The 25,671-nt window shown below is 38.3% G+C and overlaps 1 protein-coding gene across 2 annotated transcripts in view; it reads left to right on the top strand.

The window, feature by feature from the left end:
* The window catches only part of ADAM10 (ADAM metallopeptidase domain 10), a 159,562-nt gene that overhangs the window by 31,294 nt on the left and 102,597 nt on the right, over positions 1–25,671 (top strand). For both annotated transcript variants that reach the window (XM_003267037.2, XM_030814481.1), the window contains exon 2: positions 1,225–1,375. In XM_003267037.2, the coding sequence (XP_003267085.1) occupies positions 1,225–1,375 (151 nt within the window). The remainder of the gene's footprint in view (positions 1–1,224; positions 1,376–25,671) is intronic.

The raw sequence follows: 25,671 nt of genomic DNA, 5'->3' as shown, positions 1-25,671 counted from the left end.
TGTGCCAACTTTCTGCCTTGAGAGATTTCTGGGTTGTGGTGCTATGAGAGGGAACCTAGGTAGAGTCCAGGGAACTTCCTCAGTTGAAGAGATGAAGCTGAGGGTCAGGGGAGACCAAAGTGGCTGGAGTTCACAGACAGAATATCAGGGTGAAGAGAGAGCTGCACAGAGGATCCCTGAGATCTGCAGTGGCTTCCACTGTAGTGTTTAGTAGAGCTTTAATCAGCCCATATGTGGAAACTACCTGAGGCTAAAGAATCATCCCAAAAGATTAGATTGAAATGGTACCTGGTGCTCAGATAAGGCTATAAGTAGTGCCTTTTCTTACCAGGTAGACTGGAAAAACTCAGTTCACGGAGTATTGGGTAGACTACTGAGATAGGTCTTGCCTCAGTAGTGGGAAATAATTAGCCCCAGACTGAGCACTCATTCTACATAAATTTGTCCAGAGCACTGAAGAAGAGGTAATACTTCTCAACACATTTTTTTTAACCCCAATACCAAAACTTGACAAAGGTAATACAAGAAAAGAAAACTGTAAGCCAGTATATCCCCTGAACACAGAAAACAAAATTCTAAACAAAATTACAGTAAATTGAATCTGACAACATGACCAAGTAGGGTTTATCTCAGTAATGCAAGGTTGGCTTAACATTCAAAAATCAGTAAATTTAATTCACCATATTAATAAATTAAAAAGAAAAATGCATCTTAATAGCTGCAGAAAGAGCAGGTACAGAAATAAGCATTTGTTCCCGATAGTTTTTTTTTTAACTTTTTATTTATTTTTATACTTTTTATTTTATTTTTTATTTTTATTAGAGATGAAGTCTCACTATGTTGACCAGGCTGTTCTCGAATTCCTGGCCTCAAGCAGTCCTTCCATCTCAGTCTCCTAAAATGCTGGGATTACGGGAGTGAGCCCTTGCACCTGGTCCTGATAGTTTTTATCAGCAAAATATGAATAGAAGAGAACTTGCTCAGCCTGATAAAGGACATCTAAAACAAACCTATGGCTAACATCCAAACTTGTGTGTGTGGTTGGAATTACCGTCACAATAAGGTTTAATAATATATGTGTTAATATTAATGCAGAATTCATAATAGTGCTGGGATTAGGGAGAAGTTGTTTCATACATATTCATAGATACTTGAATAATCATGTTAGAACTAGAAGGGGTCTTCAAGATGATACTAATTCAGACTGTTGCTTATTTTTTATAGGTCAGTATGGGAATCCTTTGAATAAATATATCAGACATTATGAAGGATTATCTTACAATGTGGATTCATTACACCAAAAACACCAGCGTGCCAAAAGAGCAGTCTCACATGAGGACCAGTTTTTACGTCTAGATTTCCATGCCCATGGAAGGTGAGTAAATTTACTGCTGACTGTGTCTGAAGTTCCTCTATATTCAATCTAAGTTAAAGAGGAGATTTATATCCTTAATTTTCCTTCTCTAATGCAAGGTCTTCATTTGGAAATTCCATTTCCACTGGAATTTGGTATATGCATTAAAAGAAAACTTATTTTAAAATGGATTGCCCTTTTATATTGTTGAGGAAACAGTCAGATTTAAATGTTTTTGAATTTATGAATCAGATCTTATATTAGTAAAAGATATGTCTTTAAAGAAGATTCTGTGTTCATAGTTTCTGACTACCTTTTATATTTTTACGGTCAATATATCTCTACTGGTGCCAGCAGTGAAGGTAACTACTTGTATGCCATTGAATACATCATTTACTCAGTTTTACCAGTTCTAAAATGACAGCTGGTAGACAGATTGCCTGCTGTATTGTTCAGTTCTCAAACAGAATTGTTAAGTAATAAAGGGGAGTCAAGGGAGAGAGGTTAAAAAAAATCACTTATTGAGTACCTATTGTGTTCTAGATGCTTTATATGCATTTTCTTGTTTAATCTTCTCAACATCCAGACAGAGGTAAATAGCTTTTTATATCTGAGGAAACTAAGGCTCAGAGAAGTTAAATAACTTACACAGCACTGATGTTACCGAGACCTGGTTAAACACCCTTTATTTTTTCTGTATCTGTTAGGGACACTTACAGAATCTTGGAGATCTTTGTGAAGCCCTCTCTGTCTTATGTGTAATTATTAAATCTCTTCCTTTTGTACTTTTTGTACTGATGTAACCCTGATTGATTACTGTAGTGTTCACTTCCTAATAAGTTTCCCAGCTTCCACTCTGTTTATCATTGAAGCTGTCCTACTGCTATGAGATGACTTTTCTCTAAATACTTCTTTTTTCATGTCAGCTTATTGATCTAAAGTCTTCAATTAATGATTGTTAGCCAGATTTTCTTAATTTGACTTTTAAGTTTCTCTGTAAATTAATCCTAGTCTGTTATTCTAAACTTACTTTGTTTTACTTGCCAGCATCAAGTGTGTATTTCACCCAGAATGATCTTCTAGTCTCTGAATATACCACGTAAACTTTGTTCTGTGTCATTTGTCCTAAATCCTGATCATCTTTTAATGTACAATTCAACTTCTGCCTCTTAGACACTTTACTTTTTAATTCCCTCTAAACTTTAAAATTACTTATCTGAATCATTGGCATCTTCATTTGTGCTCTCTTCCTTTTTGTGGGTACTTCTTGTTAATTTTTCCATAACCGTGTTTTCTGTTCCTCGCAGGCAGGCATCCTGGCTACTATTTGGTATTATCCATTATATTGCACATATGGTATATGTGCTTAAACATTTTAATGGATGAAAAATCAGATAATTAGGAATGCTGTGAAACTTAAAGTATTTTGTACATGAAAATAAATGTCACAATGTATTTTCCATATTACAAAAGTAATGGTTATTGTTGAAAAAATTACTTTGAAGTTATAAAATCTTCTTTATTTGAAGGAGGGAAAAAGATTTATTTCAGGGTCTTCTAGATAAATATTTTAGTGTATTTATGTACTATGAAATTACAAGCGATCATTAGTCTTACTGTTTTTAATGAGCATCTCAAAATATACTATTATTAATTATATTAATATATACCAAATATGGTTTGACTGCCAAAAGGAAAAGATTTTAGCTGCTTTTGGCTTGAATATCTATTCTTATTATATAATTAGATTTTTGTTAGTTATGTCATGTAATTCATATTGAATAAATGGCAAAACTAAATCCCTAGCTCCTTTGTGTGTGTGTCAGTGAGTGAGAGAGAGCAGGGAAGGCGAGAGAGTTTGCATGAGTGAGTGGGCTGCCATGTAGTTGTCCAAAAAATGTTTATTGACTGCTAGTGAAAAGTTACATAGTGTAGACTGTGGGTGATAGAAACATAAATCAAACATAGATCTCATAGGAGCAGTTAGATGTGCCTGTTATTGTATAAGACACATGTGATGTGTTACATTACAGATAAAATGCTGTAGATATTCAAAGGAGGGAGAACTTCTTGCTGAGGCACTAAAAAAGGACCTGAAACCAGGAAATCTCATGTAATGTGGTCTCATTTATACGGGTCATTTTAGGGTACTTTTTTTTTTTTTCTTTTTTTTTTTTGAGACAGAGTCTTGCTCTGTTGCCTAGGCTGGAGTGTAGTGGTACTATCTCGGCTCACTGCAGCCTCTGGGTTGAAGTGATTCTCCTGCCTCAGTCTCCCAAGTAGCTGGGACTACAGGTGTGTGCCACCATGCCCGGCTAATTTTTGTATTTTTAGTAGAGACGGGGTTTCACCATGTGGGCCAGGCTGGTCTCGAACTCCTGATCTCAAGTGATCCGCTCACCTCAGTCTCCCAAAGTGCTGGGATTACAGCATGAGCCACCATACCTGGCCCATTTTAGGGTGCTTTTAACACAAATCTGCTTAATTAACTATACAAACTTACTGTATTTTCTAGAATTCATCCAATTTCAGATATTTTAGTTCATTTTCCCAAGTTTTACATATTCACACTGTCTCAGAATTTGTGCCCTAAACCGTGGTCATTGTAATTACCTTTTAAAATACTTTACTTAAAAATGTAATGGGCTAATGATCTTGTTCCTCCCTTTCCTTGAAAATAGGCCTACAAAATGACTGGAGTAGTATAATTATAGATTTCCTGCTAGGTCTTTCTTCCTCTTCTATCATCGAACAAATATTAGTCTTGGTACACTATAACACCTCCTAACAGTATTTCTATCTATATATAAATTATTTATTATTTGTTAATAACAATTTGTATTTTATTTTTATAAATTTTTATTTTTTGTATTTAATATGAATATGTTTTATTTTTATTTTTAGGTAGATTGGCTCAATACATAGTAAATATAACTTTGAAATGACTTGGAGTTAGAGTTACTTGTAGCCCAGCCTGTAACATGTGTACTATCTTATAGCCCAGCCTTTAAAATTGTACTGTCTTATACATTGTGGCTAGAATTGTTGTCTGTATTTCACCCTTTAAAAAATATCAAGTAGAGTTTATTTTTTTCATTCACATAGTAGGCTTTAGTCCCCTAGAATCTGATCAGTATACTTTAAACACATAATAGAATGTATTAAATACTGTGCAGTTAACTTAGACATACCAAGAAGAATATACTTGGAAGGGGTTTTGCTTATACAGTTGTGACTTACATTTCTGGGTAGTAGCACAGCTTCTGTGTGTGTGTGTGTGTGTGTGTGTGCGCGTTTAAGTATTAAAGTAAGTTTTTGTGGTGTTTATGTCTTAGCACATGAACACACTTTCAGCGTGGCTTCCAAGTTTTCTGATTAACAAAGAGTATATTACATGCCATATTTACAGATGTTACTGTTAAAAGAAGAAACATTTATATTTTTCCAAACCACCCAAGTCCATTCTTAAGAATTCTATGGCCAGGTGCGGTGGCTCATGCCTGGAATCCCAGCACTTTGGGAGGCTGAGGCGGGCGGATCACAAGGTCAAGAGATCGAGGCCATCATGGCCAACATGGTGAAACCCCATCTCTACTAAAAATACAAACAATTAGCTGGGCATGCGCCTGTAGTCCCAGCTACTCAAGAGGCTGAGGCAGGACAGTCACTTGAACCAGGGACACAGAGGTTGCAGTGAGCTGAGATCACACCACTGCAGTCCAGCCTGGCGACAGAGCAAGACTTCATCTCAGAAAAAAAAAAAAGACAAGAATTCTATGAAAAGCTGTTGCTCTTGAAATAAAGCTTAAAGTTGTTTGAAAATAAAAGTACCATTTGAGTCAGTGCCACAGTCATTAAGGAAACAACTCCAGTAATACTTATTAGAAGATTAAACTGTTTTGATGATAGATATTAGGGTAAAGTACATCTCTTAGCTTGGCTGAGAAATTAAGAATCAGTTTTCTAAGTTTCAGAAATTACTTCACTAAGTTCTGATGAACTGGATTGCTCACTTAGCAATGCTGTATATATGTCAGTTATGGCATTAATTGCATTATAACTTTATTTACATGCATATGTCCTCTACTCCTTGTGAACTTGAAGTGCAGAGTGTGAATCTTATTCATCTTTTTTATGTAGATGATGGTCATTTTAGTTGTATTGAGTGAGTGAATTGCTGGACATAGTGGCTCATGCTTGTAATCCCAGCACTTTGGGAGGCTGAGGTGAAAGGATCACTTGAGCCCGGCAGTTTGAGACCAGTCTGGGCAACATGGCAAGACCCTGACTCTACAGAAAGATTAGAAGAAATTTAGCCAAGTTCGGTGGTGCATGCCTATAGTCCCAGCTACTTGGGACGCTGAGGTGGGAGGATCACTTGAGTCTAGGAAGGTTGAGGCTGCTGTGAGCCGTGATTGTGCCACTGCACTCCAGCTTGGGCAACAAGAGTGAGACCCTGTCTCAAAAAACAAAACACCACCAACAAAACATTTAAGTACATAGATACTAGGAAACAGATTTTCTTCTTAAATATTTTATACTCTATCTCATCCTCATTGGTGTTCTTAATGACTAAGTAGTAAGCAGATTTGTCATATTGTGGGATGCAGGATTTTTGTTAGAAATTTGTTTTCTCTCAGTCCTCATGTTCATGTGAAAGTGTGTGATGTATCAGGGACTGTCTTGTAATTTCCCTTCTCTTATTCTTAGATACCATGTTGTCTTGCCATTCCTGTCTTGTTCTTTTTTTTTGAGACGGAGTCTCACCCTGTCACCCAGGCTGGAGTGCAGTGGGGTGAACTTGGCTCACTGCAAGCTCCGCCTTCTGCGTTCATGCCATTCTTCTGCCTCAGCCTCCTGAGTAGCTGGGACTAGAGGTGCCCACCACTACTCCCGGCTAATTTTTTTTTTTTTTGGTATTTTTTAGTAGAGACGGGGCTTCACCATGTGAGCCAGGATGGTCTCGATCTCCTGACTTCATGATCCACCCGCCTTGGCCTCCCAAAGTGCTGGGATTACAGGTGTGAGTCCCCACGCCTGGCCTTTTTTTTTTTTTTTGAGACGGAGTCTCGCTCTGTCACCCAGGCTGGAGTGCAGTGGCCGGCTAATTTTTTTGTATTTTTAGTAGAGACAGGGTTTCACCGTGGTCTCGATCTCCTGACCTGTGATCCGCCCGCCTCGGCCTCCCAAAGTGCTGGGATTACAAGCGTGAGCCACCGCGCCCGGCCTCCTGGCCTTTTTTTTTTTGAAACAGGGCCGGGCTCTGTTGCCCAGGCTGTGGTAGAGTGGTAAGATCTTACTTCACTGCAACTCTTGCCTCCTGGGCTCAAGCCATCCTCTCACCTCAGCCTCCCGAGAAGCTGGGACTACAGGCACACACCACCATGCCTAGCTAATTTTCATATTTTTTTTTGGTAGAGATGGGGTTTTGCCATGTCTCCCAGGTTCCCTTGGCCTCCCAAAGTGCTGGGATTACAGGTGTGAGCCACCGTGCCTGGCCATTCCTGTCTTAACCATCATGTACTTTAGCATACTATAATTTCCAGAAATTTTTCTTACGTGGTTTTTGTAAAATGCAGGTTAATATTGTTTATGTTTTGATTCTATATAACATGTTGGAATATCTCTATATCACCTATATTGATATAGGTGAAAATAAGAATAAATGTCTGTCTTAGATTTAACAAAGGTTATTAATATAGCATGAGAAAAACTTCGTTGCAAGATTGTAATGATCCCTTTTATAGCTTTTAGTATGATTCTTATGTTGTATATATATATATATTTTAACTTAATGCCTTTTGTTTACACCTGTCATTGAAGAGAAGTGTAAGGGATCACTCCACTCTTTTTTCTTCCTAATAGAACTTGTAGGAATTTTCTGAAACACTGTTTCAAAGTGATAATTAAAAAAATAAGTAAAATGAAGTATCTGAGACCTCTTACTTAAAACGATTGTCTGTTATGATATACTTTATCTTTTTGGTAGGAAGTATATATACACTATTATATTGAATTATTTTTATTGTTGTATGTATATGTACGTTTAAACCTTTTCATTCTTCCTATCTTGTTTTCCAAATTATGTACTTTGGGGTAGGCATCTTGTCTTTATTTTATGGTCTTCTCACCACTTTGCTAACTTGACTGTCTTTGATAGAGTTGGTAGCTTACAGCCACCAACTTTGCATTTGAGTAGGAAGCCACTTAGTGAAGAATTTTGTGATTTTATATATGTATTGGAGTAGTCATAAACTGGATGGAGAAACGAGTAGTGTGGTTAATTCAGACTAATTGACTTTCCTTCTGACTTGACATGAAATCTAGAGAGTTCTTCTGAGCCTCAGTTTCCTCATTAGTAAAACCTTGAAGTTTAGACAAGATAATGTTTAAGCTCCTTTCTGCTTTAAAATTCTACAAAATATATTAGTATACTAAGTTTAAAACATTAAAACACTAGTCAGTAATAAACCATATTTTTCTGCCTGTGTATTTATTTGGGCACATCAGTCCATACATCAGAAATGATTTTTATCTAATACGTGATTTGTATATAGTATAGAAGAAACCAAAAACTTTCCTTAAGTGCAATATAATTGTTTGGAGAATATACAACTTTATTTTTTTCTGAATTGACAAGGTAATCTTCCTGTAGCCTTAAGAGTAAGTTTCCAAACTGTTTAAAACAAATGATTAGACATTTGGTTAGAAGTTTTCTTTGTGATTTGGGATTTGAGTTCTCCCTACTCCTGAAATATGAAGGTTTCAAGAATATGGCCCAGGTAACCTGTAAAAGGCATAAATATTCCCTTCACTGGTTCTTGACTGGAGTTGGGTTAGTCTGGAGATGTCTGGGACTTTATCTCTGTTATATCATGAGTCAGGTAGCAGAAACCTAGGGCACTTTTTAATCTGTAGACAAACCAGCAGACTTTGAGAAGCAGAGGTAAGAATCTAGGGAACACAAATGAATGCCTGATCATAGAGAAGAGCTAGGGAATAAATTTGAATGGTATAAAAATGCTATTGTTATAGATGTTTAAAAACAAAAATTTAAAAAAGACCAATGGTAGTTAAATCTCTTCCAACAAAATTTGAGCAAAAATTCCCAAAGGAAAATAATATTTATTTAGCACCTACTTTGTGTAGTACTAAATAAATATTATTTAGTACTACATACTACTAGTGCAACATACGTTAGTTAAAGTACATTTTACATTGCTTTTTATCTCAGTATTGGATTTTCTAGGATATGGTATTCTTTATTCTTGCCTGATTCCTCTTTATACGGAAATTAAAATCCCAAGAAAGCTGTTTGTAAAGAAATCTGAAGGGATAATGGCTACTTGAATTACTTACTGAAGCATAAGGAAAAGGAAAAGCTGATCTGTGTTCATGTTATTTTTGTATGACTAAAAGTAACTAATATTTCTGACAAAACGGTATATGAATTTTATATGACTAAAGGTTATTAGGAGCTGATCATTGCTTTGAGTTTAGTGTCTTAGATATAATTTTAATATGAAATATCAATTTTGTTTTCCACGTTTTTTTCCAGGCTGGGGTGCAGTGGTGTGATCTTGGCTCATGCAACCTCTGCCTCCTGGGTTTAAGTGATTCTCCAGCCTCAGCCTCCCGAGTAGCTGGGACTACAGGCGTGCACCACCACACCCAGCTAAATTTTTGTATTTTTACTAGAGATGGGGTTTCACCATGTTGGCCAGGATGGTCTTGATCTCCTAACACGATCTGCCTGCCTCGGCCTCCTAGAGTGCTGGGATTACAGGCATGAGCCACTGCACCCGGCCTATTTTACATGTTTTTAAGCACTAACCGGGGCTTACCTGGAAGAAAGGGAATGAGGGTTTTTGTTGTTGTTGTTGTTTTAAAATACAAACTCAACTTTCTCCCTCCTCCTTTGAAAAGGGAATGGAAGTAAGTGTAGAAGTATTTTTCTGGCTGTTTTAAATTCTTTGGAGAAATTGTTTCCTCTAAAAGGTAATCTAAAACAGGCTTATATCTGATGGCTTATTTAGTGGTGTATTTTTAATTTTTTATTTATTTATTTTTTGAGATGCAGTCTTGCTCTGTCACCTAGGCTGGAGTGCAGTGGTGCAATCTTGGCTCACTGCAACCTCTGCCTCCCGGGTTCAAGTAATTCTCCTGTCTCAGCCTCCCTAGTAGCTGGCATTACAGGCATGCACCACCACATCTGGCTAATTTTTGTATTTTTAGTAGAGATGGGGGTTTCACCATGTTGGCCAGGTTGGTCTTGAACTCCTGACCTTAGATGATCTGCCCACCTCGGCCTCCCAAAGTTTTGGGATTACAGGCGTGAGCCACCGCGCCTGGCCAGTGGTGTAGTTTTTAATGCCAGAGTTTCTAGAGTTGGTGACCTAGACAGTGAATGTCAGAAATTACGTATATGCCTAGTAGAAAAGCCTATATATTGTTTTTCTTAATTATGTTATACTTCATGCTAAAATGTTGCATGTTCAGTTGGATCTTTTGTGAGATAAGTACCCTAGCTCAGATTTTATCCAGATTCATAGTCAACCTTGGATTTTTCTGTTGTTCAAGTGGTTAAGCTCCTTATAAGGTTGTTGCGGCGTTTTCTTAAAGGTGCAGCAAGGATTTTATATGACTAAAGGTTCTTTTAATGTTTATCCTATTTCATTATACCTGAAAATCTTTTATAGTAGCTGTGTTGAATATGTTTAGTTTATTGATTTGAATATGCTTGTTTGGTGTGTTTTACTAAGCATCAGGGAAACCTTGTATTATAGTGTAATAGCTTTAAACTGATTAAAAATTCTTCGGTAATCATATATACAGTTCCTTTTAGATATAGCTTCTGAATACTTATTCTTCAGTTGATTGTATTATAACCTCTTTAATTTCTTAAAGTCATTATGTACCTCTGGAGGTTGACATACATTTTTGATACTTGTATACAGGAATAAAGTTGTTAATTTGTGTGCATCTCTGAAATCTGAAATTATAATGACTTTGCACTAGTAAGTTTCCAAAATAGTCTATATTGAACCAACAAATCAAATATAAACACAAGGTCTGGCAAATCAAGAATCTTAGTTATCATGATGTGGGACAAATAGTTGTGTTATATGCCAGTATCAATTGCCAGTTTGGTATTTTATTATTTATTTAGGATGGAATGAATGACAGGGTCTTGCTGTGTTCCTCAGGCTGACCTCAAACTTCTGAGCTCAAGCAATCCTCCCACTTCAGCCTCCTGAGTAGCTGGGACCATAGATGCGTGCCATCATGCTCGGCTAATTTTTAATTTTTTTTGTAGATACGGGGTCTTGCTGTGTTTTCCAGGCTGGTCTCGAACTCTTGGGCTCAAGCTATCCTCCCACCTCAGCCTCCCAAAATGCTGGGATTACTGGTATGAGCCACCGTGTGTGGCCTCGATTTTTTTTTTTAATCTGTCACCATGAAGATGTTCTGCATTTTGCCATCCTGGGGACTCCCTTATATATCCTAAGCAAGGAATTATAGTTTGGTGTGACGGAAAGACTGTTTCAGATTTAAACTCTGATTTTGTGTGCTCTTGGTCAAGTCCACCTTCATCAATTTGTTAAATTAGTAAATTTAGGTGATTGTTATTTTATACATTTGGTTTACATTAGATATCTGAACAATGGAAGTCTCACTCTATTCTTAAATCCTGTCATTGTTTTATTTTATTTATTTTTTTGTTTTTTTTTTTTTTTTTTTTGAGACCGAGTCTTGCTCTGTTGCCCAGGCTGGAGTACAGTGGCATGATCTTCACTCACTGCAACCTCCACCTCCTGGGTTCCAGTGATCCTTGTGCCTCAGCCTTCTGAGTAGCTGGGATTATAGGTGCTCACCACCATGCCTGGCTAATTTCTGTATTTTTAGTAGAGATGGCATTTCACCATATTGACCAGGCTGGTTTTGAATTCCTGACCTCAAGTGATCCACCTGCCTCAGCCTCCCAAAGTGCTAGGATTACAGGTGTGAGCCACTGCACCAGGCTCTTAATGTTTTATATATAGTAGTTTACTTGCCAATTATTTAATTACATAGTTGTGTGAGGTTGGAAAGTGTTTATAGAAAACTTTTTTCTTTTCAGTAGATAAATCTACTTATTCTGTAGTCATGTGTAATATGTGTAATCATGTGTTCTGTAATTATGCCATCATGACAGGTTTTTTCCATTGGCTCTCCTTTATGTGAGACTCACGTTGTTGTTCTGTTTGTCTTCTTACATAGGATGAAGTTACTCATTTTAAGTTATAGTTTTACTTTTATCTTCCTTAGGAACTCTTGTAGATTTGTGCTTATGTATTTTTGCTATTTTGAGGTAATTCATTTACTTCAGGGCTATCAGTTAAGCCTGGAACTGTGTTTTCCTTTTCCTTTTTCTTGTTCTTGTTCTTTTTTTTTTTTAGATGGAGTCTCACTCTGCTGCCCAAGCTGGAGTGCAGTAGCATGATCTCAGCTCACTGCAGCCTCCATCTCCCAGGTTCAAGTGATTCTCCTGCCTCAGCCTCCTGAGCAGCTGGGATTACAGGGGCGTGCCACCATGCCCGGCCAATTTTTGCATTTTTAGTAGAGATGGGGGTTTCACCATGTTGCCCAGGCTGGTCTCAAACTCCTGACCTCAGGTGATCTGGCCTTAGCCTCCCAGAGTGCTGGGATTACAGGTGTGAGCTACTGTGCCTGGCTGAGCTTTTTTTTTCCCCCCAAAGTTTATAGCCTTAGAATTTCTTTTCTCTTCTTTTTCTTTTTTTCCTTTTTTTTTTTTTGAGATGGAGTCTCACTCTGTCACCCAGGCTGGAGTGCAATGGCGTGATCTCAGTTCACTGCAACCTCTGTGTCCTGGGTTCAAGCGATTCTCCTGCCTCAGCCTCCTGAGTAGCTGGGATTACATGTGCATGCCACCATGCCAGGCTAATGTATGTATTTTTAGTAGAGATGGGGTTTCCCCATGTTGGCCAGGCTGGTCTCAAACTCTTGACCTCGTGATCCACCTGCCTTGGCCTCCCAAAGTGCTGGAATTACAGGCGTGAGCCACCGTACCCGGCCGAGCCCTAGAATTTCTGTGGAAGATACCTGGTGGGGTGTACATTGGCTGACTCTCTACCCTTTCCCCCTTCCCCCTCTGCAGACCTGTTCCCTTCCCTTCTAGTTCCTCTCCTCTTCCCCTCCCCCTCCCCTTTTCCTTTCCCTTTCCTATGATAACTTGAAAAAATGACTTTTCTATTTCAAAAAGTATACTAGTGGAAGATAATTGACTCAAAATAATATTTGGTGTTAATATTGGCAACTTACCTTAACAAATAATTTGAATGGAGACTGTCTCAAGCATCTTAATTAAGAAGGTGAAAGTTAAGAGGAAATGAGTATCTGGAAACATCAGAAATGCCTTAGTTAAGTACAGTTACTCCTAGTAACCACTAACCCAGGCCTGTCATAGCCTGCTCCATTTTAGATATGATAGAACTCTATTCCTGAACACAGTGCTTGTCTCTGGGACTCCTGGATTCCTCTGATAGTACCTCGAAGCAAGGATTTTGCCCTCAAATTTCCTCTCTGTATTGGCAACGTACTTCATTAGTTGGGGCTTTATGTCCCATTATGACTTCAGTTAAAAGGATGCACCCTGTATCTTGTTTTCTTCTGGTTATTAGAACCATACTATCTTTAGCTAAAATAGCAACCCCGTGGGAAAAGGCAACTTCTTTTTAGTCTACGGTAGTCCATCTTTGTTTGCAGAGGATACGCTCTAGATTCCCCAATGAATGCCTGAAACTGTGGATAGTACCAAACCCTAAATATATTAAGTTTTCCTATACATAAATACCTATGATAAAGTTCAGTTTACAAATTAGGTACAGTAAGGGATTAACAACAATAACAAATAACAAAAGAACAATTATGACAACTACCATAAGTTAGGTGAATGTAGTCTCTCTCAAAATATGTTACTGTCCTTTACTCACCTATTTTCAGACCACAGTTGACTGTGGATAACTGAGACAATGTGGGTAAGAGGGGACTACTCTATATTCTAACTATTCTAACCTATAGAAAGTATTTCTGTATATTAAGATGTAGAAGGTACATAACCTTCCTGAAAACTTATGGAGTGACATCCTAACATAATTGATTTTGTTGCTCTGCACCTAAGGTGGTTCTGGTATGTCTATTATTTGTCTGGTTTGGATGTAAAATGCTTTTCTAGAGCTTGAGAAAGAAAAACCAGCTATTACTACGATGTGGTAAAACTGCATATTCAGAGCACTAAGACTAGGGACTCAGTATCTGTTTGGTGTATTTTAAAAATTTGCTATCATTTGTTAAACTGATTTTGTCCTCCTATAACTTCACTCCATTCTTTATAATTTTACTATAATGCCAACGCCAAAAAAGAATCATAATAGAACTACTATAATCAAGATGAGAAACATAATACTTATTGATTCATAAAATCAATGCAGTGGTTAAATCCGAGGGTAGGAAAACATTCCCAGTGGAAATAATGTTCTTTATACAGGACATCTTACCTCCTCAAGGAAATCTACAGTTTATTTTTGATGACAGTGTAGTATATTATAAAATAATAAAAAGAACTAAACTTGCTGAAAGAAACACAGTAGTGGACAGAGTTTAGCCATAGTCTTGAAAGTGGCTCAAGCATTAAAAATCAAAGAGAGTTTTTTGTGGTAATGTTGTAAAGCACAATTTTCAGTGAAAGCCAAATTAGGTTATAATTTTTATTTCTATATCTTACTTGCATTTGTTCAGATTTTAAAAGGTGACTTGCTGGAGACTAATGATGGTACTTTAAGACTACTACAACACTCCGCATGTGTTAGCTTGTCTTTTTCCATCATATGCTTGAGAGGCATTCTTGATACAGTAGAAAGAGCAATATGCAGCAACCAAATACTAGAGTTCTACTCCTAATTTTAGTCTTATGACCTTGAGTCATACCCTTTGATTAAAATATTCCTCGTGTCTCCTTTGTACTGTTACTCTGAGGGTAAGATGCAGTAATATATGTAAAAGTGCTCTGAAAACTGCAAGCCTCTATACTGTATACATTTAAGAAGAATGTTGTAATCTCATCATCTTCACATACCACCATCCCAACCAAATCCCTTGAGACTTTAACCATTATGAAAGATCGCCACACAATTTGATTTTATACCCCAGCGTTTTGGAATGCAACGATTTTTAAAAATTTATTTTTATTATAGTAAAATAAAAAGCTACCATTTTAACCATTTTTAAGTGGTAAAGAGCAAGATTTTTGCCCTCTGGTTTCCTCTCTGTATTGCCAAAGTTCATTAGTTGGGGCTTTATGTCCCATTATGGCATCAGTTAAAAGAATGCATTAAATGGCATGAAGTACATGCACAATGTTGTGCAACCATCACCATATCCATCATCACAAACAGAAAGTATGTACTCATTAAACAGTGACTCCGCATTTTTCTCTCCCTCCAGTCCCTGGCAACCAAATATTCTACTATCTGTCCCAGTGAGTTTGCTATTCTAGGTACCTCATATACGTGGAATCATGGATTATTTATGACTGACTTATTTCACTTACTGTATTAGTCCATTCTCACATTGCTAGAAAGAACTACCTGAGGATGTGAGAGCAATCTGGCTGCAACATTTGTCACCCCATTAATCTCCAGGGTTGATTCGACTGATCTGGCTGGCTAGATGGGTGTCCCCTTCCTCCCTCACTGCTCCATGTGCATCCCTCCTGAAGCTGCATGCTTGGTCGAAGAGGACGATCATCCTCGATAGAGGAGGACTGGTCTTTGGTCAAGGGTATATGGGTAGCTGTGCTCCCCTACTAGAACCCCCAAACAAGCTGTCAAGAACTACCTGAGACTGGGTCATTTATAAAGAAAAGAAGTTTAGTTGGCTCATAGTTCTGCAGGCTGTACAGGAGGCATGGCTGGGGAGGCCTCAGGAAATGTACAGTCATAGCAGACGGAGAAGGGGAAGCAGGGACAATCTCGTGAGAACTCACTCACTGTCACAAGAACAGCAAGGGGGAAATCTGCACCCATGATCCAATCACTTCCCACCAAGTCTTCCCCCCAATACTGGGAATTGCAGTTCAACATGAGATTTGGGTGGGGACACAGAGCCAAACCATATCACTCACCATAATGTCTGACTTACTTCACTGACTTATGTCTGACTTATTTAACTTATAATGTTTTCAGGGTTCATCCATGTTGTAGCAAAAATCAGAATTTGGTTGCTTTTTAGGGTTGAACAATATTCTATTGTATGTATACATACATACTTTAAAAAAAACCTATTCATCTGTGAACATTTGGGTTGCTTTCATTTTTTGGCTACTGTGTTGCTATGAACGTTGATGTGCAACTATCTGAGTTCCTGCTTTCAGTTTCTTTGGGTATATACCTACAAGTGGAATTGTTGGATCATATGGTATTTTTTTTTGTTTGTTTGTTTTTTTTTTTTTGAGGGAACACCAAATTGTTTTCCTGGAATACAATGATCATTATAAGGCAATATATACTGCAGTTTTTCTGACTGTTGAGCCGAAGTCTAAACAATTAAAGAATCTGGTTGTTTTCACATAGCTTTTTATTGAGGGCTTGTTAAAAAACTAAAAACGTAGTATATGGTTGGGTTGTTCCTGTCAACTACTTTTTATTATTATTTCATGATATGTTATGCAACAGGAATATTGTAAAGAATTTACATTTTATAAAATGCTAAAATAGCATAAAGATATGGACTGTCAAACAGATTATAGTAGAATTAAAATTAGAAAATTATAATCCAGTGGCTTGGTTAACGGAATAAATTACGTCAAATTCCTGATTATTCATTTGTGGTTTTACTATTTTATGGATTATGGCAATCTTTAATTCGTTCTGGCTTCTTTCTACTATTTACCTGCTTTCTAGGCACTCCCTCATTCCTTCTTCTGTTCATGTATGTTTTAGATACAAGTTAATTTTGATATTAATAGAAGCAGTGAATTTTGATACATGATTTAAATTTGATTTTTAAATTATCTGTACTGCTGCTTGACTGCATATATACTTGAGAACTGATTTTATATATGGTTTTAATCCAATTTAAATCAATACTGGGAATGTTTTGTAGCTTAGACTTGATTTTCTTTTTTGTTTTTTTTTTTTGAGACGGAGTCTCGCTCTGTCGCCCAGGCTGGAGTGCAGTGGCGCAATCTCAGCTCACTGCAAGCTCCGCCTCCCGGGTTCAAGCCATTCTCCTGCCTCAGCCTCCCGAGTAGCTGGGACTACAGGCGCCCACCACCACACCCAGCTAATTTTTTGTATTTTTAGTAGAGGCGGGGTTTCACTGTGTTAGCCAGGATGGTCTTGATCTCCTGACCTCGTGATCTGCCCGCCTCTGCCTCCCAAAGTGCTGGGATTACAGGCGTGAGCCACATGATTTTCTTTTAAAAATTATTAAAAAAAATTTAAATACATAATATTTGTACATATTTATGGGGTACATGTGATATTTGGTTACATGCATACAATGTGAAATGATCAAGTCATAGCATTTGGGGTGTCCATCACCTCAAGTATTCATTATTTCTATGTGTTGGGAACATTTCAAGTCCTCTTTTTTTAAACTATTGTGAAATATACAATGTATTGTTGTTAACTATAGTCACCCTACTCTGCTATCAAACATTCGTACTTTTTACTTCAATCTGATTGTATGTTTGTACCCATTAACAACCTCTCTTCATCTCCCCTCAAGCCCCACCCACGCACCCTTGCTAGCCACTGGTATCTATCATTCTGCTGTCTGCCTTCATGAGATCAACTTTCTAATCTCACCCATATGAGTGAGAACATGGGATGTTTGTCTTTTTGTGCTTTGCTTAGTTCACTCAACATAATGACCTCTAGTTCCATTCATATTGCTGCAAATGATAAGATTTCTTTTTCTTTTTCTTTTTTTTTGAGACAGAATCTCACTCTGTTGCCCAGGCTGGAGTGCAATGGTGCAATCTCGGCTCACTGCAACCTCCGCCTCCCTGGTTCAAGCAATTCTCCTGCCTCAGCCTCCTGAGTAGCTGGGATTACAGGTGTGCGCCACCACTCCTGGCTAATTTTTGTATTTTTAGTAGAGATGGGGTTTTGCTGTGTTGGCCAGGCTGGTTTCAAACTCCTGACCTTGAGAGATCCGCCCACCTCGGCCTCCCAAAGTGCTGGGATTACAGGCGTGAGTCACCGCTCCAGGCCTTATTATTATTTTTTTAATAGTCAAATTGTACTCCATTGTGTATATATGCTACATTTTCTTTAAACATTTATCCGTTGGTTGACACTTAGTTGATTACGTATCTTGGCTATTGTAAATAGTCCTGCACTAAACATGGGAGTGCAGGTATCCTGTTGACATACTGATTTCTTTTCCTTTGGATAAACACCCAGTAGTGGGATTGCTGGATCATGTGGTAATTCTATTTTTGTTTTCTTGAGAAATCTCTATGCTGTTTTCCATAGTGGCTGTACTAATTTACATTCCTGTCAACAGTGTACAAGAGTTACTATTGCTTCACATTCTCACCAGCATCTGTTATTTATTATCTTTTTAATAACAGCCATTCTAACTGGGGTAAGATGATATATTGTGGTTTTGATTTGCATTTCCCTGATGATGAGTAATGTTGAGCATTGTTTTTTATACCTTTTGGCCATTTCTATGTCTTTTTCTTCTTTATTTTTTCATCTCAAAGGACACAAACCAACATTTCCATGTCTTCTTTTGAGAAATGTCTGTTCATGTCCTTTGCCCACTTTTTAATGGGATTTTTTTTTAAAACTATTGAGTTCCTTGTATATTCTGATGAATAGTTTGCAAATATTTTCTTCCATTCAACAGGCTATTTCTGTTTTTTTCTTCATTAGCAAGTGGTCATTGATTTTATTTATCTTTTCAAAAAAACTTTGTTTATCCTTCCTATTGTTTTTTGAGTGTCTATTTTGTTGAATTCTGCCCTGTTTTTTTTTTTTTTTTTTTTTTTTTTTTTTTTTAAGTTGGAATTTTGTTCTGTCTCCCAGGTTGGAGTGCAATGGCATGATCATAGCTCACTGCAAGCTTGAACTCCTGGGCTCAAGCAGTCCTTCCACCTCAGCCTCCCAAGTAACTGGAACTACAGGGCTCTGGGCTGTATTTTTTACATTTTTTTAGAGATGTGGTCTTGCTATGTTGCTCATGCTGGTCTCGAACTCCTAGCCTCAAGTGATACTCCCACTTCTGCCTCTCAGGGTGCTGGGCTTTCAGGCATTGAGTCACTGTGCTCAGCTCCTTGATTATTATAATTTATTTTCTTCTACTAATTTTGGGTTTCATTTGTTCTTGCTTTGCTAGTTCCTTAAGGTGCTTCATTATATTTTTTATTTGAAATCTTTCCGTATTTTTTGAGGTAGGCATTTATTGCTGTAAATTTCCCTGTAAGCACTGCTTTTGTTGTATCCCATGGATTTTGGTATGTCGTGTTTTGAAGTTTCATTCTTTTCATTTGTTTTTTGATTTCTTCCTTAATTTCTTTCTTGATCAGTTAGTTGTCTTTCAGGAGGATGTTTGTTTAATTTTCATGTATTTGTACAGTTTCCAAAGTTCTTGTTCTTGATTTCTAGTTTTATTCTGTTGTAGTCTGACTTGATATGATTTCTATTTAAAAAAATTTGTTGAAACTTGTTTTGTTTCCTAACATATGGTCTATCCTCGAGAGTATTTCATGTGCTGATGAGAAGAATGTTGTGTACTCTGTTATATGAAATCTGTAAATGTCTTTTAGGCCTATTTGGTCCAATGTGCAGTTTAAATCCAATGATTCTTTGTTAATTTTATGTCTAGATCTGTTTAATGCTGAGAGTGGGGTGTTGAAGTCTACCAACTATTATGGTATTGCAGTTGACCTGTCCCTTTAGATCTAATAATATTTGCATTACATAATGGGTGCTCCGTAGTTGGGTGCATATATATTTAGCTACTCCTGCTTACTTTTGGTTGCCATTTGCATGGAATATTTTTTTCCATCTCTTTACTTTCAGTGTGTGTGCGTCTTTACAGGTAAGATGAGTTTCCTGTAGGCAACATATAGCTGAGTCATGTTTCTTTTATCCATTTAGCCAATCTTTATCTTTTAAGTGGAAAGTTTAATCCTTTTACAGTTAAGGTTATTTTATTACTGGTATGTGAGTGCTTATTCCTGCCATTTTATTAATTGCTTGTTGTTTTATATATTTTTTGGTTTTCTTTGGCTTTTTTTGAGATAGACTCTCACTCTGTTGCCCAGGCTGGAGTGCAGTGGTGCAGTCACACATGGCTCACTGCAGCCTTGACCTCCTGGGCTCAGGTGATCCTCCCACCTCAGCCCTTCATAGTTGGGACTAAAGGTGTACGCCACCATGCTTGGCTAATTTTTAAAATTTTTTGTAGAGATAGGGTTTTGCCACATTGCTCAGGCTGGTCTCAAACTCCTGGCCTCAAGCGACCTGCCCGTTTCGGCCTCCCGAAGTGCTAGGATTGCAGATGTGAGCTGCTGTGCCCAGCCTGTATATTCTTTGTTCCTTTCTTTTTCTCTTATTGTTTATCATTGTGGTTTGGTGGTTTTCTGTAGTGGTAACATTTGACTTCTTTTTCTCATTTGTGTATCTGCTGTACCAATTAGCTTTATATTTCTGTGGTATCTGCTCTACCAATTAGCTTTATATTTCTCTGTGTTTTCATGATGGTAATCATCATCTTTTTGCTTCCAGATGCAGAATTCCTTTCAGCATTTCTTGTGCAGTTGGTCTAGTTGTGACAAATTACCTGTTTTTGCTTGTGTAGTAAGGACTTTATTTCTCCCTCATTTCTGAAAGGTATTTTTCCTGGGTGTAATCTTGGCTGCCAGGTATTTTTTTCTTTTAGCACTTTGAATATATCATCCCATTTTCTCCTGGCCTATAAGGATTCTGCTGAGAAATCTGCTGTTAGTCTGATAGGGGTTCCCTTGTAAATGATGAGATACTTTTCTGTTATTGTTTTTAGAATTCTCTCTTTGTCTTTGACTTTTCACAGTTTGACTATAATGTGCCTTGGCAAAGACCTTTTTGAGTTGTATCTATTTGAGGGTCTCTGAGGTTCCTATATCTGGGTGTCAAAATTGCTTTCTAGACTTGGGAAGTTTTCAGCTTTTACTCTGTTAGATAGGTTTTCTATCCCTTTTGATTTTTCTTTGCCTTCTGGGGCACTGAAAATTTGAATATTTGGTCACTTTATAGTGTCTACATGTCATGTATGCTGTGTTTATTCTTCTTTATTTTTATGTTATTGGATTATTTCAAAATACCTGTCTTAAAGTTCTGAAATTCTTTCTTTTGCTTGATGTCTATTGTTGAAGCTTTTGAAATAATTTTTGTATTTCATTCAATGAATTCTTTACTTCCAGTAGTTTCATTTCGTTCTTTTTTATGATATCTATCTTTTTTTTTTTGAGACAAGGTCTCACTGTGTTGCCCAGGCTAGAGTATATTGGTGCTATCTTGGCTCACTGCAACCTCTGCCTTCTGGGCTGAAGCGATCCTCCCACCTCAACCCCCTGAGTAGTTGGGACTACAGGTTCATGCCACTATGCTGGGCTAATTTTTTTTTTTTTTTTTTTTTTGGTAGAGATGGGGTTTTGCCATGTTGCCCAGGCTGGTCTCAAACTCCTGGGTTCAAACGATCCACCTGCCTCAGCCTCCCTCAGTGCTGGGATTACAGATGTGAGCCTAGCCCTATGATATCTGTCTTTTTGGTAAATTTCTCATTCGTATTCTAAATTTTATGATTTCTTAGTATTGTGTCTGTATGTTTTATCTCACTTAGCTTTTTAAATATTATTTTGAATTCTTTTTCTGGGATCTCATAAATTTCTTTTTCATTGGAATCTATTGCTGCAGAATTACTGTGTTACTTTAGAGGTCATATTTCCTTGCTTTATCATGTTTCTTTGGTCCTTACTGCGCATATGGTATAACTTCTTGCAGTTTTTTGAATTCGCTTTCTTAGGTGAGGGCTTTTTCCTGAAGATGTGCTTATGATGTTGATTGGGTAGGGCATTTTGGCATGAATCTGGGTGCATGCAGTGGTATAGTCTCCGTATAAATTATTCGGCTGTTTACAGCGTTAGTAGTGTCTGATTTTCTCAGTGATGTAGAGTTTGGTTTGTTAGTGGAGTCTGTGGTGAGGCTTAGCTGGGGACAGGTTCACCAAGTGGGCCTGTCCTTGGGCCTCAGGGCAGCATATGCTGGCACTGGTGTTAGCAGGTCCGGGTGGGCTGATTCTTGGGCCTCCAGGTGGCTTACTTGGGTGTTGGTAAGGGCAGTGGTTGGCCAATTGGGTGAGCAGATTCCCAGGCTCCTGGGCAGCGTATGTGGCATGGTTGATAGTGGGAAAACCCTCTGTTTCCCAGGTGGTCTGTGCTGATAATGGCAGTAGCTGCAATGGGCTGGGCAGGCCAGTCTCCAGGCCTGCAGGTGGTGCATGTGGTTGGGGACCAGCTGTGGTATTTAATGGCAGATTGAGTGGGCTAAATCTCAGGCCCCTAGAAGAAGTGTTCACATGTTAACGGTGGTGGAGGGGGCTGGGTAGACCTGTCTTCAGGCCCACTAGTAATGTGTATGGGTGTTGGCTGTGGTAGGCAGGGGTGGGGTGATCCCCGTGGCCGCAGTGGAGTGCTCGAGTGGGGCCCTGCCACTGGGGAGGGAAGGGTTGCTTTCATTGGCACCAGACATAAGCAGTCAGCTGATGAGTGGGTCCTTGGGCCCCAGGACACTTGTAAAGGTGTAGTAGCTCCACTGCTTGGGGCAGCAGGGTCACTGCCAATAGTTTGTGGTTTAGCACCAGTGGCAGCAGCCAGCAGGAGTGCTGGCTTTGGGTGGTGGGAGTCTTATCAGTCTAATCTTAGGCCTCCTTGGGGCACATGAAAATATATAGCAGCTCTGCTGCTGGGGGCAGTGGGGTTGCTGCCAGTGGTTTACACTTTGGCTTGGGGGCAGCATGGGATCACAACAGTGGCTGTAGGTGGGGGATGTAAGTGGACTCCAGGGATATGGAGATGCAGGGGCTGTTTGGCCCCAGGGCAGGATACAGCCTTGTTGGGTCTGGGCTCTCAAAACGTGCTGTGCTCTAGCTGCTTAGGACTAAGGAATGGAGGGGACCCTTCATGAGCAGTATCATCGTGTGGTCCCCAGGCAGCACCCTTTGTCAGTATGAGATGATTTTCTTATTACGAAATCAATATTGGCCAGGCGCAGGTGGCGCGGTGGCTCACACCTGTAATCCCAGCACTTTGTCGGAGGCTGAAGCGGTGGATCACCTGAGGTCAGGAGTTCGAGACTAGCCTGGCCAGCGTGGTGAAACCCCATCTCTACAAAAGTACAAAAATTAGCTGGTCATGATGGCAGATGCCTGTAATCCCAGCTGCTCGGGAGGCTGAGGCGGAAGAATCACTTGAACCTGGGAGGTGGACGTTGCAGTGAGCCGAGATCGCGCCATTGCGTTCTAGCCTGGGCGAGAGAGAGAGTGAGATTCGTCTTGGAAAAAAAAAAAAAAAAAGAAAGAAAAAAAGAAATCAGTATCAAGGCTGTAAGGGGGCCTACTTCAAGTGTTCTTAACTTCTGTTTTCCTTCTAAGTTGTTTATCTAGCTTGTACTTAGACACCTTAATAGATATATAAATATTTCTTTGGGTAGGGTGTATAGCATAGAATGTTTTTTGTTGTTGTTGAGACAGGGTCTCACTCTGTCACCCAGACTGAAGTGCAGGGGCGCGATCTTGGCCCACTGCAACCTCTGCCTCCCGGGCTCAGGATTCTCCTGCTTCAGCCTCTCAAAGTGCTGGGAGTAGCGTGCACCACTACCGCCCGGCTAATTTTTGTATTTTTAATTTTTGAGGTAGAATCTCACTCTTGTTGCCCAGGCTGGAGTGCAGTGGTGCAATCTCAGCTCACCTTAACCTCTGCCTCCTGGGTTCAAGCGATTCTCCTGCTGCAGCTTCCCGAGTAGCTGGGATTACAGGCATGTATCATCACACCCGGCTCATTTTGTAATTTCAGTAGAGATGGGGTTGCACCATGTTGGTCAGGCTGGTCTTGAACTCCTGACCTAAGGTGATCCACCCGCCTCGGCCTCCCAAAGTGCTGGGATTACAAGTGTGAGCCACCGCATCCTGCTTAATTTTTATATTTGTAGTAGAGACAGGGTTTCACCACGTTGGCCAGGCTGGTCTTGAACTCCTGGCCTCAAATATCTATCCGTCTCGGCCTCCCAAAATGTTGGGATTACCACCAACACCGTGCCAGGCCAGAATGTTTGTTCTTTTTTTTTTTTAGACAGAGTCTCGCTCTGTTGGCCAGGTCTTATATTAAAACTTAAATATCTTTTTGTAGCTTTTGCCCTCAATTTTTTTTTTTCCATATAGAATACTAGTGCTTTCATTTAACAATGGTTTCATGGTGTAATTTTGCTGAATAATAAATCTTAATGACGATGCTGTTTTGAGATAGTGGTTTTTTTTTGGCTTTTTGAAGCGATTTATTTTATTTAAAGGTGAATCTCTTTGGGTTTTTGCCCTAAAGTCTGAAATAAAAGCTGTTTACTGTATTTACAATTCTACATATGAAAAGCTGTCCTGGGTTTATCTAGCAAAGACAGTACAACCAAATTACAAATAAACTATAAACAAAATGTACAAATACAAAAAAGGGGAAATTAAAAAAAAATTTGCCAACAATTTGTGGATCGTAAAGAAAAATATACAAAATCCTTTGTATATTATAGTATAGAGATAAACAGAAAAATAGTGGACATAGAAATAGATTCAGAGAAACAAAAAACAAAAACAAAAACAAAAAACAACTGAGAAATCCATTGACAGAAATCATCAGGAGAAATAGATGCATCAAATCTCAAGGAAAAAACTCAACTTTGAAAATGCTTCACAACTTCTTTGATCAACTTATGTTTGAAGACAATTCAAATGAAATTAAAAAGACGGTTTTTGTTTTTTTTTTAAAGTACAAACAAAAAGATGTATATCAAACATATTAGGACGGTTGCACATGGGAAGACAGGGAATAGAAATAGGGGGTGGGAATTAAAGAAAATAAATGAGAGAGGGACTTTGTATGGATCAATGATAATAACTCAATCCTCTATTTGACAAAGAAGAAGGAGAAGGAAGAGGAAGAAAAAGAAAGTGGGATAAAGGATCAGAAAGGGAGGAAAATAGAAAAAATTAGAGTATGACTCCAGGGTAGACCTGTTTTGTTGTCGCTTGGTTGGTTGGTTGGTTTGTCTGTTGTATTTTTCATATGTTTCACCATGTGTTTTTATAGTAACTGTAAATGTGTACATATGATAAATTAATGATTTTTCAAAATAGTATGAACCTTTATAAACATAATCTATGTATTTACAGTCACATATATGGCCTAGAATTTCCTGTCAGTTTGCAAAAGTAATTTTATGAACATACATGATAGGCAGCAAAAGTTGAGGCAGGATACTTGTTTGTTCAGGAGAGTCTATTTTTAAGTTTGTGGAGTTCTCATTTAGAAGATGTGTTGGGCTTTGTTGATTACTTACAGCAGTAGCTTGGGTCCTTAAGGCTTTAAGGAGAAAGCCTGGAGTTCTTTTACCTGGGAAGCCCTGGGAGTTTTTTGGCAAGAGGAATGTGAGTACAGCCTTGAACTAAAAGGGTGCCAAGATTGACATGAAATGAAGGAAAAGAGAAAATAGACAGTGTTTAAAAATGGACACAATTTCGAAGCTAGTAAATGTATGCTACTGACCCCTACTTATATAAAATATATTCATGTTAGTCATATAGTTGGAGGTACATTTTGGCAAATGTATATACTTAGGCAACTGCCATTGAAATCAAGATAAAGAATATTTCTGTCATACCACAAAATTCCCTCATTACTTTTTACTCTTAGTCTCCACCCTAGGCAACTACTGATCTGCTTCCTGTCACTATATATAGATTTTGACTGTTCCAGAATTACATATCAATGGAATTAGATTCTGCATTCTTTTGTGTCTTAAGAAAAGTGCGTATTTTCAATAGTTGGCTTTTTTTTTTTGATTTCTGAGTAGTTTGCCATTATATGAATACATCTTTCTCTTTACTTGTTGTTAGACATTTAGGTTATGTTCAGTTTTTGGCTGTCATAAATAAAGCTGCTGCAAACATTTGTGTTCAATTATTTGTGTGGATATATGCTTTATGTTTTCTTTTTTCTT

Source organism: Nomascus leucogenys, chromosome 6, assembly GCF_006542625.1.
Source record: "Nomascus leucogenys isolate Asia chromosome 6, Asia_NLE_v1, whole genome shotgun sequence".
NCBI lineage: Eukaryota > Metazoa > Chordata > Mammalia > Primates > Hylobatidae > Nomascus > Nomascus leucogenys.
This window is presented reverse-complemented; position numbering and strand designations above follow the sequence as displayed.